Raw genomic sequence first — 16,435 nt, forward strand, 5'->3', positions numbered from 1 at the left:
GCTGTGTAGTGTTAGGGCAAAAACCAAAACGTGCACCACTTGGGGTCCTGAGGACCGAGTTTGGGAAACGCTGCCTTATAGGGGCAGGTTGTTTGTTGTTTTTTTACCTTCAAATGCAACACTAATCATGTGAAATAAATAATAAACTTACGATGGTGAAAACTTGGGAGAAATCTTGGGGTAAAGTGGGTTCAACATTTTCAGAGAAGTCAGTGCACAGAGGGACATGTCAAAATGCTGAATTTTGGCACATAAGCAAGTCTTTAATTCATATTGTAATGACCTGACTAGACCATAAATGAACAATTGTCCAGACAGAGGATTGAGTTTGCGAATTGACGGTTTATTAAACCAACTTTACACAGGCTACTGTTTGGCCGTAGCCCACGCCAAATAAATGGAAGATAACCCACAAGCCAATCGTGACCTTCTCTTGTGAAGCCCAGACGTAAGAGAGAGAACAAAGGCTGAACCTGGTCTTAACTTCCAATGCTCCATCCCCCTGCCCAACCCCCCTCCACGCCACTCCGCCAACCGCCAGGATGCCCGGCATCAGAACATTCCAGGCATTCCCGTGATTGGCAGATAGCAGGTTGATTGACATGTCGGACCCCGCGAACACTGGGTACTGGTCAGTACAACACAACCACCTACTAACCTAACACATAACACACAGCTGTCTGTGTGGGTCGCTACAATATTAAAAATACGATTTATTGAATATTCCATGTGGTCTCTATATAAGGGCACTTTAATTTATAGCAGGCTTTTAAAATCCAATATTGGTGTACAATTTCTACTTAAAATATCAAAGGGACCCAAAAGGGACTCATTTCGTGGAACGACCCTCTCTCTAACCTGAATTGTTTGGTGATTTCTTGGACTAACAACTAAACAAAAGCGATACTCCAGGTTTTCCAACTCAGATCCTGTAAATACATACATTATATTTGTGTGGTTTAGATATCATGCATATTAAAATGTGTACATATTTCAATTTTATTTCTTAAATACAGACAAGATATACGCAAATACACAATTCACTTTATACACGCACACCATCCCACCTGTCCAGAAAGATAAAGTACTGTTGTTGATGGGCAGGGCAGAGGTGTTGCTTCTGGATGCGTTTGAGCGGATCATGTTGATCACCGCCTTTCAAAGTGTGTTGCATTATGGGGATAAAAATTGTCCGACTTGCATCTTCACGTCGACTGCATGAAAAAATGTGCTCAAAGGTCATGAAGTTTTGACTGCAGTCGACTGCAGTTGCTCTTCATCACCTTTATCCTGCAGTCATCACCTGCATGGTGGGAGGCTTTACTGTCAACCAATCATTAGGTTTTTTTTGTTTGACCCACGCGAACATGACTGAAACAGGAACTTTCCCACAATTCATGTATTTAATTTTTTTTTTTTACCTTTACTTAACTAGGCAAGTCAGTTAAGAACAAATTCTTATTTATAATGACGGCCGACCCCAGACGACGCTGGGCCAATTGTGTGTCGCCCTATGGAGCTCCCAATCATGGCCGGATATGATGCAGCCTGGATTCAAACCAAGTACTGCAGTGATGCCTATGGCACTGAGATGCAGTGCCTTAGACCGCAGCGCCACTCGGGAGCCCCTGAGTTTTGTCTACAGTTGGTTGCTTTCACCTTACCACTCAAACGAGCCCACTCTCTCTGCCACAGTTTGAAGTGTGACCCTGCAGAGTCAGGATGATGGAGAGATGCCCGTCCCCCTAACAACCAGCCTAGCAACCAACCAGAGACCAGGGCCCTAGGTGTGAAAGGACGGTTTATGGACCCTGGCCCCTAGCCTGCTACGCTCCAGCGGGGAAAGGGTTGCCTACAGCAAATGTTAGAAAGTTGGAGTTTCTCTCAGAGAGAGGTCTGTGAGATGGGGTGTTAAGAGTCACCGGCAGGGAATTCGTAACAATGTTCAGTGTCGGCTAGTGGGTGATGTCCTCCAGTACCCCTAGAGGTACACATTTTTGTTGTAGCCCCGGACAAACACATCATTCAGCTTAAGGGCTTGATGATAGTTGAATCAGATAAGCTTGTACCCCCAACAGTACACATTTTTATTTTTGCCCAGACAAGCACATCTAATTCAACTATCATCAAGCCCTTAAGTTGAATGAGGTGTTTGTGCAGGGCTCCTACTCTGACTCTTTGTGGATACGGCCCCTGCCTTTACTGTTACACTGTAGCTGGTGACTGGTCCCTGATCTTGCTTGGTCCGCGAATCTATAATTTTGTTTGATTATTTATGGAAGAAAAAATAACATAGCTGGGCGTATTAATGTTATAAGCAATTTTACATTACTTTTCTCACTGCAAATAGTTTATAATAAGCCTTTAATGTTACATTCACTAATAAAATTGACTAAATTTAATCTCTGAGCCAGGCCCGGCAATCAATCAAAGATGTCTCCCTTTTAAAAGGTTATTTATATTTGAGCAATGCCAGCGCATTGCGGTTTGTTTGAATCCAGGCCCCTATGCAGTTATTACTCTACTAATTATACACTAATCAATTACTTATTTAATTGATCAAATCGGCCACCCACATGGTTAGCAGATGTTATTGCGAGTGTAGCGAAATGCTTTTGCTTCTAGATCCAACAGTGCAGCAGTATCTAACAGGTAATATCTAAAAATTCCACAACAAAACCTAATATCTAACAAATTCATCAACAAAATCTAATACACACAATCTAGTAAAGGAAGGGGATAAGAATATATAACTATAAAATATATGGATGAGCAGTGACAGAGCGGCAAGATGCAATAGATAGTGAAGGTGTCCTGGAGGGCAGGTAGTTTGCCCCTGGTGATGCGTTGTGCAGACCGCGCCACCCTCTGGAGAGCCCTGCGGTTGTGGGCGGTGCAGTTGACGTACCAGGCGGTGATACAGCCCGACAGGATGTTCTCGATTGTGTACATGTCAAAGTCAGTGAGGGTTTTTGGTGACAAGCCACATTTTTTCAGCCTCCTGAGGTTGAAAAAGCGCTGTTGCGCCTTCTTCACCACATTGTCTGTGTGCTTGGACCATTTCAGTTTGTCGGTGATATGTACACCGAGGAACTTAACTTTCCAACTTCTCCACTGCTGTCCCGTCGATAGGGGGGGGGGGGGGGGGGTGCTCAGTTTCCTGAAGTCCACAATCATCTCTTTTGTTTTGCTGACATTGAGAGGATATTTTCCTGGCACCACACTCCGAGGGCCCTCACCTCCTCCCTGTAGGCCGTCTCGTCGTTGTTAGTAATCAAGCCTACCAGTTGTGTCGTCTGCAAACTTGATGATTGAGTTGGAGGCGTGCATGGCCACGCAGTCATGGATGAACAGGAGGGGGGTGAGAACGCACCCTTGTGGGGCCCCAGTGTTGAGGACCAGCAGAGTGGAGATGTTGTTTCCTACCTTCACCACCTGGGGGCGGCCCGTCAGGAAATCCAGGACCCAGTTGCACAAGGCGGGGTCGAGACCCAGGGTCTCAAGCTTAATGATAAGTTTGGAGGGTACTATGGTGTTGAATGCTGAGCTGTAGTCAATGAACAGCATTCTTACATAGGTATTCCTCTTGTCCAGATGGGATGGGGCAGTGTGATGGCGATTGCATCATCTCTGGACCTATTGGGGCGTTATGCAAATTGGAGTGGGTCTAGGGTGACAAGTAGGGTGGAGGTGATATGATCCTTGACTAGTCTCTCAAAGCACTTCATGATTACAGAAGTGAGTGTTACGGGGCGGGGCGATAGTCATTTAGTTCAGTTACATTAGTCTTCTTGGGAACAGGAACAATGGTGGCCATCTTGAAGCATGTGGGGACAGCAGACTGGGATAGGGAGAGATTGAATACGTCCGTAAACACCAGCCAGCTGGTCTGCGCATTCTCTGAGGACTCGGCTAGGGATGCCGTCTGGGCCGGCAGCCTTGCGAGGGTTAACACGTTTAAATGTTTTACTCACGTCGGCCATGGAGAAGGAGAGCCCAGTCTTTGGTAGCGGGCCGTGTCGGTGGCACTGTATTGTCCTCAAAGCACGCAAAGAAGTTGTTAATTTGTCTGGGAGCAAGACATAACATATGTATTTGTTCACACTGTAGTAAATAAAATCCAACATAGCATACTCTCATCTCCACTTTAATTTTTCTGTTTTCTACATCAAGATGTACCAGTCTCCAAACTGAACACTTCACTTACATACTCGGCAGAGAAAAAACAAATAATCATTCAAGTTGGCGACAATATCACAGACAAAAAAATCTACTTGGGATCCATCCATTCTCAAATGGTCATTAAAAAGCTCAGTGAAAGATGTCATGAGAAGGATATTAAACAGTAAATACATTTGGGGGGGGGGTGTGATTTAATTGCAAAAATGTTTTGTTTACATATATTTGACAATCCAGAGACCATTTAATTGCCTAACTGAGTCAGTGCCTAACAGTTAGCCCAAAGTCCCTCTCAAGTTACTATGAACAGGCAGTAGTACAGTAGTAAATGTACTGTGCCTCTAAAATGCACAAGTAGTAATCCCAGACAAGTCAAGAAATACAGTATAAAAACCCATTAGCCAGGAATAAATTATCTTTGCAGTTCACTCATATGTATTCCCCAGTAGATACAGTACACCAGTGCTGGACCTTTATTCAGATTGCGGTCTTACAAAAGTTAAAAAATCTAATCCTGAAATCATCCTTGTACTTGACGTAAATCGATTTTGGGAATATGAAGAATGCAAATGTAAAAAAGAAAAAAGAAGGCACATTGAGGGAAAACTATGACAGTTCACCATATCCTCATTATGCTCACAGAATCATCAAAGATGGTTGAACGTTGCAGTGCACTACCAATAACAAGACTTGAAGCCAGGCCTCCTCTGTGCCACCATGCAGAGGACAACGTGACAGAAACCCAAATGTGCAGATATTAAACGGTGCAAAACATAAAACAAGTAAAAAGGGTGTGTTATGGTTTTCCAGGATACCAAAATTAACAATCACTATTCTGCCTCAAAAGATATTCACAGGCGAAAAATTATGACAAGGCAGTCGCAACAAAACAGAAACCTAGAACAAAAACCCTGAACTGTATCATCTCCCACTATCATTTACCCAGCTCTAAAACCAACCACTTCCATCTCAATCCTCCCTATGCTTCAAGACATGCATCTTTGCAAAAGCACACTCAAACTGCAATAAATGTTTCTTCATCACAACACCTCTGTGATAACGCTTCTTTTGACAGAATAATTAACAAATGGGACCGTTTGTTGTGATGTTTTGTCTAGTTTAGTGGTAGAAACCAGTCTCTTGTGAAGAGGACGGCACTTGGTTCCGTGGTGAGAGAAGACTGTTGCTTTTCCACGGCTGGCTAGGGGAGGTATGGCTGTGTCAGGTGCCAAGCGCGAGTGACAGAACTGGACAGGGGCCTGGTCACTCGTCCGAACCAGCCGTACGCTTTTGTGTCCTCTTGCGGGGAGACCGTTTGGGGGAGGCCTTGTCTAGGGAAACGAGAGGAGAGTTTTAGGAAATGTTTGGAAATGTTTTTAGACGTCACTCTTTGGATCAGATAAGCAGATCAACAAATACTTTTTTCATAGGCCAAGTCTAAAATCAACAACTAGCCGCACCTTGTAGATCTTTAAGGATCGGATGAGTTTAAGCAATATGGTTGAAGCTCCACAGACCTCGTTCCTATTACCCTATTGCTTATATCCAACTGATCCTTTCAGACCTATAAGGAGTATCTCAGGGTAGGAGCTAGGGATTGAAGTCAGTGACCATAGCTGTTACACCCAAGGCTAACATGAACCAATGATTGAGATTGCATATTCAGAAGCACTAATAATTACATTCACTGATGATTCAGAGGAAACGTAAGAATTTTGCTCAACCACTACTCTACTACTGCTCGCTCCTGAGAGAAACGGAAGCCTCACCTCGCCGACTCTGCACTGAAGACGCAAGGAAGAAGAGAGGGAGAGAGAGAGAAAAGTGTGAATGACCCCATGCTCAGAGAGAGAACAGGTCGTTTTGAAACACCAGCCAAACACAGAAAACTCAAGAGCCTTTAGCTAAATACACCCAGAGAAGACAACAGGCATCGATGAAACACTGCAACGTTATAAAGCTATAGAGAGGAACATAGCAAGGAGGGGGCATAGCAGCTAGGATGTGTGTTACTTCTGTCCTCTTAAACACACATTTCATGAGACAGTCACTTAAACAGATTTTGAACTTGTACTCAAGCAGGCCAATCTAAGTTAGACCCACTTTACAATATTAGTAACCTAGGCAGAGCTGTTGAAGGTGCTGGCACCCCTGGAGCTAATGGCTAGCATAAACAGCTAGCTTCCCCGTGGCTACTAGCTAGCATAATGTCCTTTGGTTAATGGCTAGGATAAACAGCTAGCTCGCCCGTGGCCACTAGGTAGCATAATGTTGAGTGTTGTAGTGAGGACTTACTGATCTGATTGAGGGTCTCCTGGGGAATCCAGCTCATGTCCACGTCGTTGTGGCTGGACGTGCCCATCTCCACCTTGGCAGCTGGTCTCCTCCTCTGCACGGGGGGGGGGGGGGGGGGGGGAGAGGACAAAAGGAAGTTACTAAACTGACTTCCACTAGACTTCTACAGAAACCAAACCCTAAAACGATCTTGTATATCATAAACCCTTTTTCAGCATTTTCCCCTCAGTCTTCTGAAATGCTCTAGCGTGGGTTAGAGACTTTAACTTCCTCCATTCAACATTGAAACACAATCCTCAAAACCATCCACCACCCCCATAACCTTTTCAACAGTCTTTTTTTCTTCATTTTTGACCCAGTAGTAGTAGTAGTAGTAGTGGTGGAGCACTAAATAGCTGAAACTGAACTCGCCAAAAGTCGTAAATTGGCACTTAGAGTCTCCCTCTTTCCCTGTCTACCTCAATGTTCATCAGAAAACTGGTGTATTATCTCAAATCCTTTTCTGGCACACATTGTGCTCATCCTGAAAGAACATCAACTCATCAAATAACAACCATCTGAACTGAGAGAATCCCACCGTTGAATATGAACAGACATCTCCTAATTAATTTCTCTCTGGACTGCTATCTACTGTCATCTCTGCATTAGGTGACACTTAGTGCTGAATATTCTATGCAAATCTTGTCAAGGAGCATTGCCTCAGCAGTAGTACATCTCTCTCTTTCGGTCTTCGTATCATTATCGAGGAAATAACACAAACAAAGGAATGATATGCTTAATTCATTGTCTTTCCGTCTCCTGCCTCCAGTGGCATGGGCATTGTAGCTTTACCTTTCTGGACTCCAGCAGCTGATGAAGGCCTACCACCACTAGCAGGCCCAGACCAGACAGGAACACATACATGAAGATCCTGAGGATACAGAAGAGAGAGAAGAGTTAAGACACGCTGCACCAATACAGACCCCTGGTATGGCAGCCATCTCCAATAGAATGGTTTCATTTAGCACTTCTGAATGTCTTCCAACACAGGGCTAGTTCATATGGCCTCACGTCTCTCCATCCAGTCCATCCTCTCTCTCGGTGATGGTCACTGTCTGGTTGAACACAGCATCCTGGAATGTGTTACCCTGAAAGAGAGAGAGAGAGAGAGGTATGAGAGAGCGAGAGGATCAGATATCACCTCCAGCTGGTGAACTACGACCCCTCTATCTTCTCCGGGTTAATCTGAAAGTTTAACCTCGCATGCAAATAGTGGGAAGACTTCATCCACACACCATGAGTTAAACTAATTTCCTAATATAAAAACAATTGCCTGATGAAATATAGATAAGGAAACTGAGAAACCAAACCCATGACCATTCTTGACATGCAATCATTTGTGAAAAAGACAAAAAATGGCTGACTAAGCTGAGGCCCACTCACGTTGCTGTCTTTGTAGTTGAGGTTGATGACCAGGCCGAAGGGGCGCCCGCCCATGGGCTCGGCTGGGATGAAGGAGTACTCGAAGGTGGCCTGGCGCCCAGCTGGCACCACTATGCCCAGCTGCAGGGCTGTGAAGTTCTGGATGTAGAACTGGAAGTCCTGTGGGTAGCGAAAGGATGCGTCCAGGGACTCCACCACAAAGTTGTCACTGCCCTTGTTGGTGAAGCCCATCAGGAACTTCACAATGTCGTTGGCTGGGAAGTCTGGAGTCAAACGCCAGGAGGAAGAACAACAAAAGACTATGAGTGGTGGCGTGATGGGGAATTTGAAGCATACACAGGCTTGTCAGAATATTAAGAATTCATTTTCATTCAAGTCATTTAGCACATACTTGTTCTTTGCAATAAATGCACTCAAATATGGAGGTTGAAACAACATATTATAGACTAAGCATCGTAGCTAAGTAAATCCATCTCCAAATACAAGTCAGTCTTAGCATTAAAGTGAAAAAACACAGTTCAAAACCATCATAATGACAAAAATGAAGTGCAAATTCAACATGCAGATAGATATGTTGAGACAAGCCCCAATCTGTGCCCGTACCCCTACCGTCTCCCTTGACAAAGAGGATGGTGGTGTCAGCATTGGGGGAGGCATTCACTTCTCCTCCTACAGCTTCCTCCTCCTCTTCTTTTTCTTCCGTCTAAAATATCAAAATTAGACACTATTTTTTAGATGAAAAAAGCAAGGACTGATAGGGCCCATGTTAAAAAAAACTAAGGAGGCGGCCAAAAGTAGCCTAATCTCTTACCAATTCCGTGTTTTCATCATCTTCAACTTCGGCCTCATCATCCTCATCCTCTGTGTTCACATCAACATCATCCACAGCATCTTCATCAGCTGCCTCCTCATCCTCAGTAGCATCCTGGGCTGCCACCAATGGCCCTGGATTGATTGTAAGGAAGTACATTGATTAAAATCTCACCAAATAAATGTTTTGGGAAAACAAACTTGTGTCAAAATAAAATCTATTATTATTATTATTATTTTCACACCAGGGCGCTTAGTTACATAGTTAATATTGTATCAAGGGATTAAAACTGAGTTTGAACAAATATTGTATTCATTACAGTTACAGGCCCTAGGCTTAACAAACGTAATTACATTTTTTGTTCTTCTGTTTCATATCGTAAGCTTCTAAGACACTAAAGCAAAAACACTGATATGATTGCCAGGCTTTGCCAACAATAGAGGGCTTCTGTGGCCAAGTTCTGAGGCTGCTTCTCCTAGCCCAATAATGGGCGTAAAGGAGCCTAACGTTACTCCTTATTGTCCAAGGAACTTACATTATCTGTTTATAGGCGAAATGGCCCTGGAAGCCAAATCAGCCAAAAACTCCATCTAAACGTAAATCGAGTCTTAATTACGGTTCCAGAAAGCAAGTAACTGTTAAGCTGGTAAGGAAGGACACGTCAGTCTAGTTAGGTAGCACACCATTACGGATAAGCAAGACTCACTATTAAATCACATTTGCAATGAATAGTTACTAAAAAAAACGTGTAGCCAGTATCAACATCAATAAAACTACTAATTGACAAAGGCAGTAGCTACAATGTCCTACTAGCAGAAAATACAATTTGCACAAGAGCATGGAGTGGCCTTCCAAAGCTAACTTAACTAGCTACTGTAGCTAACTGTGACTGATGGCCAATGCTGTTTCTCTTCATCTAGTTAACCTAAGTCCAGTTCGGTACTCACCTTTCATGATAATCGTTGCCGGGAAAGCTAGTAATACCAGCAAAAGCAGTTTAGGTAGAAATTGTACCATTTTGAAGCGAAATCCGTAATCCTCCTTCCCGGTGAAATATTGCTTCACTGAATCTTACAGCTCCTTCCGACTGCTAAATTGAAATGCGCATGTCCACATCCGGGTAACGTGCTAGATTCAAAATATACATGCTCCGTCAGAGACATTAGAAAAGGAGGAGATAAGAATCCGGGCTGGTCATAATTGTATTTCCCTGAATTTACAAGCTGCTAAAAAATCTAAAGGTACTCGATGATATTGGATATTAAACAACACAGATCTTAAAGATCCTATTCTCATTGGAAACATGAGAAAGATATTTTTGCAAGAAAAGACTTGGGTCATGGAAGTAGATGGGATTTGAGTAGCCGTTAAACGTGTCAAAGAGCTGATGCACCTAAAGAACCTTAGAGAAAAATAGTTGATGAGAAAGCTTGACAGTTTTCTAAAGAAAAGATCATCTATCTCAAGAAGAAGAGTCTGTATTTATATCTTTACTAGAATTAGAACAGCTTTACACAGATCTGGCAAAGATCAAGAGCAAAATGGATTGAAGAGAAGTAAAGAAACACTCATTATTTTTTTGCACTTGAAAGAGAAACTACAAAAGAAAATCTATAACTGTACTCAAAATGAATGACGTGTTATGCAAAGATCCCATTACAATATCAACATTTGTCAATTCCTTTTATGAAAACCTTTACAACTCACAATTTCAGGAAGATGGTTGTGAAAGCTACATTTGCCACATTCAGAATTATGTCCCTGTAATTGAGGAGGATTTCCACTCAGTTTGCGATTCACCTGTGTCTATTGAAGAAATTAGAGAGGCTCTGAATTCAATGACAAATGGGAAATCACCTGGCCCTGATGGCCTGTCAGTTGAATTCTATAGACAGTTTTGGGAGTTACTAGAAGACCCTATTTTTAATATGTTTCAAGATTTCATTGAAAATTGTGAAATGGTTTCCACTATGAAACAGGTCCTTATTTCACTGATTCCGAAGCCTAATAAAGACCCTTCTGTCATTGACAATTGGAGACCAATTACTTTATTAAATATTGATTACAAATTGATTGCTCTGGTTTATGCCAAAAGATTAAAGAAAGGAATAGATGCCATTATAAATGAGACTCAAACAGGATTTATGAAGGGCCATCACATAAGGTCTAACATTCGTTCAGTCTTGGACCATTATTCAGATGCAATTGACTCAGATGCGGTTGTCTTATTTTTTTACTTCTGTAAAGCCTTTGACACAATTGAACATTCATTTCTCTTTCGGTCTCTTAAACTTTTTGGTTTCGGTGAACATTTTATCAAAGTAATTTGCATGTTTTACAAAGATGTAAATAGTTCTGTGTCACTAAACCTTAATACATCCAAAAGATTCAGTATCAACAGAAGTGTATGACAGGAATGCCCAATTTCGGCATGTTATTCATTTTGGCTGTGGAACTTCTCTCTTGATATTCTGAATAATGCAAATCTGCATGGCTTAACCATTTTTAACAAAGAAATACAAATTTCCCAACTGGCTGATGATACTACTCTTTTTTTAAGAGACAAAGACCAGGTCGCCCTTAATGCTATAACTGCATTCTCTATTGCATCAGGATTAAAACTGAATGTTTCTAAATGTGAAATCTTATGACTGATGACAAAGAAATATAAAATATTCCTGTAAAGGACTGTGTTAAATATTTAGGAATACATCTGTCAAAAATACCTAGTCAAACAACATATGAATTTCTCTCCTAAAATTAAGAAAACCAGGAATATATTTAATAATTGGCTAGAAAGGGATCTTTCTATACTTGGGAGAGTGCTTCTGTCCACCCCTCATTATCTTTATTTGTAAATCCCTCTACCTTGACTTCATCTGGAAAAATAAGTCTCACAAACTAAAAAAGTCAGTCCTCTAATAAAAGATCTGAAGGAGGTCTGGAAGTAAATAGGTCTGACATAAATACCACTTTCCAGATCAATTGGATGAAAAGATGTTTAGTCAATACTGAATCAATTTGGTATTTCATTCCAAATAATGTGTTTAATAAGTTGGGAGGTCTTCAATTTTTACTGAAATGTAATTATATCCTGAAAGATTACCCGCTAAATTGGCTAGGTGTCACCAACAAGCTTTAATGGCCTAGAAAATATGTTTACTGCACAATTCTTCCCCACATAAAGGTATTTTGTGGAATAATTACAAGCCTGAGTCTGTAATATCTACATGTTTCAAGCAGACCACCATAGTCCCTGTGCCCTAGGAAGCGAAGGTAACCTGCCTAAATGATTACCGCCCCGTAGCACTCATGTCGGTAGCCATGAAGTGCTTTGAAAGGCTGGTCATGGCTCACATCAACAGCATCCTCCCGGATACCCTAGACCCACTCCAATTCGCATACCACCCCAACAGATCCACGGATGATGCAATCTCAATCGCACTCCACACTGCCCTTTCCCACCTGGACAAAAGGAACACCTATGTGAGAATGCTGTTCATTGACTACAGCTCAATGTTCAACACCATAGTGCACACAAAACTCATCACGAAGCTAAGGACCCTGGGACTAAATACCTCCCTCTGTAACTGGATCCTGGACAAACACGACTCCAACACAATCATTAAGTTTGCTGACGTCACAACAGTGGTAGGCCTGATCACCGACAACAGCCTATAGGGAGGAGGTCAGGGAACTGGCAGTGTGGTGCCAGGACAACAACTTCTCCCTCAATGTGAGTAAGACAAAGGAGCTGATCGTGGACTACAGGAAAAGGCGGGCCGAACAGGTCCCCATTAACATCGACGGGGGCTGTAGTGGAGTGCGTCGAGAGTTTCAAATTCCTTGGTGTTCACATCATCAACAAACTATCATGGTCCAAATACACCAAGACAGTCGTGAAGAGGGCAGGACAAAACCTTTTCCCCCTCAGGAGACTGAAAAGATTTGGCATAGGTCCCCAGATCCTCAAAAAGTTCTACTGTTGCACCATCGAGAGCATCCTGACCGGTTGCATCACCGCCTGGTATGGCAACTGCTCGGCATCTGACCGTAAGGCACAACAGAAGGTAGTGCGTGTGGCCAAGTACATCACTGGGACCAAGCTTCATGCCATCCAGGACCTATATAATAGGCGGTGTCAGAGGAAAGCCCAGAAAACCCTCCATTTGTTTTGTACACTGCTGCTACTCGCTGTTTATTATCTATGCATAGTCACTTCACCCCTACCTACATGTACAAATTACCTCAACTAACCTGTATCCCTGCACACTGACTCAGTATATATTCGTTTTTATTGTTTTTTACTTTTTATTATTCAGGTAAATATTTTCTTAACTCTTCTTGAGTGGCACTGTTAGTTAAGGGCTTGTAAGTAAGCATTTCACAGTAAGGTCTACACCTGTTGTATTCGGCGCATGTGACAAAGTTTGATTTGATTTTGAATTGATGTCTGTGCGCAGTGGGTGGGATATATCACGCTCAAGCTGTTGAGCGTGAAAATTCCAGCAGCGTCACAGTTCTTGACACACTCAAACCGGTGTGTCTGTCACCTACTACCATACCTCGTTCAAATGCACTTAAATCTTTTGTCTAGCCCAATCATGCTCTGAATAGCACACATACACAATTCATGTCTCAATTGTCTCAAGGCTTAAAAATCCTTCTTTCTCCTCCACTTCATCTACAATGGTTGAAGTGGATTTAACAAGTGACATCAATAAGGAATCATAGCTTTTACCTGGATTCACCTGGTCAGTCTATTTCATGTTGCTAATGTTTTGTACACTCAGTGTATGTTGCCCTAAGAGTTGTGCAAAGTTCGTAGAATCTTATTCAAAATTATTCACAACTAATGGCTGCCAAAGGTGCTTCCAACTCTGGGCTGTGAAGACATACACAATCAAGACATTCATTTGGAAAATGTTATAATTGTTCTTTCACTTTAAAAATGTGTAGTAGGTTGTGTAGATCGGTAGGAAATAAAATCATATGTTTTCCCTTTATAGATTTAATTTTAAGGCAGCAAAATATGAAGTGCAAAGGGTGTGTAGCCTTACGAGCGAATATAATAAGCTTTTTAATTTAAAAAAAGCTCCTTGCTGTCCCCAGTCCACCTGGCCGTGCTGCTGCTCCAGTTTCAACTGTTCTGCCTGTGGCTATGGAACCCTGACCTGTTCACCGGATGTGCTACCTGTCCCAGACCTGTTGTTTTCAACTCTCTAGAGACCGCAGGAGCGGTAGAGATACTCTTAATGATCGGCTATGAAAAGCCAACTGACATTTACTCCTGAGGTGCTGACTTGCTGCACCCTCGACAACTACTGTGATTATTATTATTTGACCATGCTGGTCATTTATGAACATTTGAACATCTTGGCCATGTTCTGTTATAATCTCCACCCGGTACAGCCAGAAGAGGACTGGCCACCCCTCATAGCCTGGTTCCTCTCTAGGTTTCTTCCTAGGTTTTGGCCTTTCTAGTGAGTTTTTCCTAGCCACCGTGCTTCTACACCTGCATTGCTTGCTGTTTGGGGTTTTAGGCTGGGTTTCTGTACAGCACTTTGAGATATCAGCTGATGTACGAAGGGCTATATAAATAAATTTGATTTGATTTGATTGAATAAGTCATGCTATTACCAACATACAAGCTCAATAACCTTAGACAAATGGTGGTCTTGTCAATACATTAATATTGTACATTTATGCACTGACCATGTATAATCCTTTGTAACAAATTTCAAAGGGTGTTTGAATTAGCCAAATACAAAATCATTGTTGACAAAGCGTTTTTATTTTTCACACGTGACACTGCAGTTAATGACAAAAAAATAAAACAAATGGTTAACTCAGGAAAAAGTGGCATCTCACTAAAACTCAGTGATGGTGTACAAACTGAGTAAAACATTTTCTTTTACAGAGACATTTCAAAACGGAACTACTCGAAGCAATAAACCACTGGACAAAAAAAATCTATGATGTTTCTTGCTGTCCCATTATTTTCTCTTCAAGGCCAATAAATATTACAACTTAGCCATTTCTGTTTATTAGCTACCACATTCTATGATAACATGTAATCTACAATAACATGTTAAAGAGATCCCCAGCTACCATGTATCCAGAAACTATGTCATTGAATGGCCACAGTAGGCCTAGTATTCAATAATCTTTGCACCCTCAAGATATTACAGTATAAACTATTTATAACATGCACCAATACATGTACTGTCATTAGTGTCTGCAATCCTGAAGAGTAAAATAGGATCATCACAATACTGTTCACAATAGTTCAGAAATGTCAAGATTGCAATCCAACTTCATACACCATTCTTGGGTGTTATTTGAAACTGTGTACATAGCAAAATATAACAACCATGTTGCCAGTTAGCTCTAAATTATGTGGACATAATCTAATCAAAGCCTGTGTGAGGCTTAACTGGTATATGAGATGTAGATAATCCACTAAAATCACAGAAAGAGGTGAGATTGTGTGACTCGTTGACTATAGATTGTATCAACTATATTTACTTGTGGAGCTGGTTTAAACCAAACCCTTATGTCATCAGACAGAAACAGTACGAAGCGACGTGTTAATGAAATAACAAAAGCTAAACAGCTAACTTTCTGGCAATCACTGTCAGGATATTATTGAAACATAGATTTCTCCTCAACTCCCTCTCCCCTTCCCTCCTTTGTACATAAAACACAGTTAGTGTGGATGTCTAAATGCGAAACATAATAATAGAAATGAAATACAAAGGAGTATAAGAAGGCCCCATTCTGGTCCTGGAGGACTGTGTTGGGCTCTATTCAAGCAAACCCGCTAAGCACTTTTCCAGGATAAGTCGAAAACATTACTGTTCTTGTGCTGCAAAACTGCACTTTTGGGATCATGAAGTCAACACAACACTGTTTACTGTGTGAAACTAAAAGAAACTGCACTGCCTAACCAAATTCAAATGTGCTTTCTATTGTGTGAAACATGTTTTCGACAGCATTCCATTGAATATGTATTTTTGTCTGCTAATGTTGTCTATTTGAGGGTTGCAATTCTCTGATTGAATTATATAAACAATTTTCATGAACTCTGATCACGTGGGGCAAGCCACCAATGCCTTAAGTGAAACCAAAAGCAAAACGTATTACATGATTACTTTAAACATAATTTTCAGAGGATAGTGTGGCTATGATAGTTTGTGCCTGTAGTCTAGACAAGGCAAATTGAACAACTCCATTCAATTAATGTATCTTACTGATGCAGCTCTCCAGGACCAAGCTTAAAACAGACACTTGCGGAATGGACTCTGCCTACACCATGGTAAGGCTAGCCCTTGGGTGCATCTCAATATTATAGAGTAGCCTCCTTTCCTCATCTCCTCTCCTTCATCTGTACTGACATGAAAAGAACTGGACTGGTGAAAGTCAATTTCCCAGTAGGCATCCAATCCACCTTATCCCTTCCACCTATTCAATCAGTGCAGATGGAGGAGAGGAGACAAGGGGAGAGGAAAGAAAACCACTTGAAGACTATTGAGATGGATCCCTTAGTTGAAGCACTCCACGTAGTTGGCGGGGAGCATGCCTGATTTGCCGGTCCTCTGCACGGTGCCGTACATCCAGCCCTCGTCGATGGGCTGAGCGTTGACGATGACGTCACCGTCGCGGAAGGACACCTCGTCGTGGTCCTGCGCTGAGTAGTCGTACAGCGCCCGGTACACTCTCTGAACG

At 42.0% G+C, this 16,435-nt stretch overlaps 2 protein-coding genes across 5 annotated transcripts in view; both read right to left on the reverse strand.

Moving 5' to 3' along the window:
- Positions 1 to 4,131: 4,131 nt before the first annotated feature.
- On the reverse strand, positions 4,132 to 9,815 carry LOC120050997 (translocon-associated protein subunit alpha-like). Of its 4 annotated transcripts, none has more exons than XM_038997563.1 (9): positions 9,655 to 9,815; positions 8,708 to 8,841; positions 8,506 to 8,599; positions 7,897 to 8,159; positions 7,525 to 7,601; positions 7,306 to 7,384; positions 6,475 to 6,568; positions 5,949 to 5,963; positions 4,132 to 5,510 (listed from the first exon to the last, which is right to left on the reverse strand). In XM_038997563.1, the coding sequence occupies exons 1-9, from the start codon at positions 9,722 to 9,724 to the stop codon at positions 5,443 to 5,445; spliced, it is 894 nt and encodes a 297-aa protein (XP_038853491.1). In that variant the 5' UTR covers positions 9,725 to 9,815; the 3' UTR covers positions 4,132 to 5,442. The 4 variants fall into 4 exon arrangements, with proteins under 4 accessions (XP_038853491.1, XP_038853490.1, XP_038853493.1 ...); XM_038997562.1 differs by having other exon boundaries at positions 8,500 to 8,599; XM_038997565.1 differs by lacking the exon at positions 5,949 to 5,963.
- A 4,670-nt stretch (positions 9,816 to 14,485) lies between these two features.
- Positions 14,486 to 16,435, reverse strand: part of LOC120050998 (LIM zinc-binding domain-containing Nebulette-like) — a 112,612-nt gene continuing 110,662 nt past the window's right edge. The window contains exon 8 of the mRNA XM_038997567.1: positions 14,486 to 16,428. Within this exon, the coding sequence (XP_038853495.1) occupies positions 16,252 to 16,428 (177 nt within the window). The 3' untranslated portion in view covers positions 14,486 to 16,251. The remainder of the gene's footprint in view (positions 16,429 to 16,435) is intronic.

Source organism: Salvelinus namaycush, chromosome 7 (assembly GCF_016432855.1).
Source record: "Salvelinus namaycush isolate Seneca chromosome 7, SaNama_1.0, whole genome shotgun sequence".
In the NCBI taxonomy this organism is placed as follows: Eukaryota; Metazoa; Chordata; class Actinopteri; order Salmoniformes; family Salmonidae; genus Salvelinus; species Salvelinus namaycush.

Bases quoted from the DNA above. Each gene is read 5' to 3' on its own strand.
- LOC120050997 (XM_038997562.1), bottom strand. From the start codon at position 9,724: ATGGTACAATTTCTACCTAAACTGCTTTTGCTGGTATTACTAGCTTTC. The intron at 8,842-9,654 runs GTGAGTACCGAA...CAATCAATCCAG, and splicing joins GGCAACGATTATCATGAAAG to GGCCATTGGTGGCAGCCCAG. The intron at 7,385-7,524 runs GTGAGGCCATAT...CTGTATCCTCAG, and splicing joins GATGGACTGGATGGAGAGAC to GATCTTCATGTATGTGTTCC.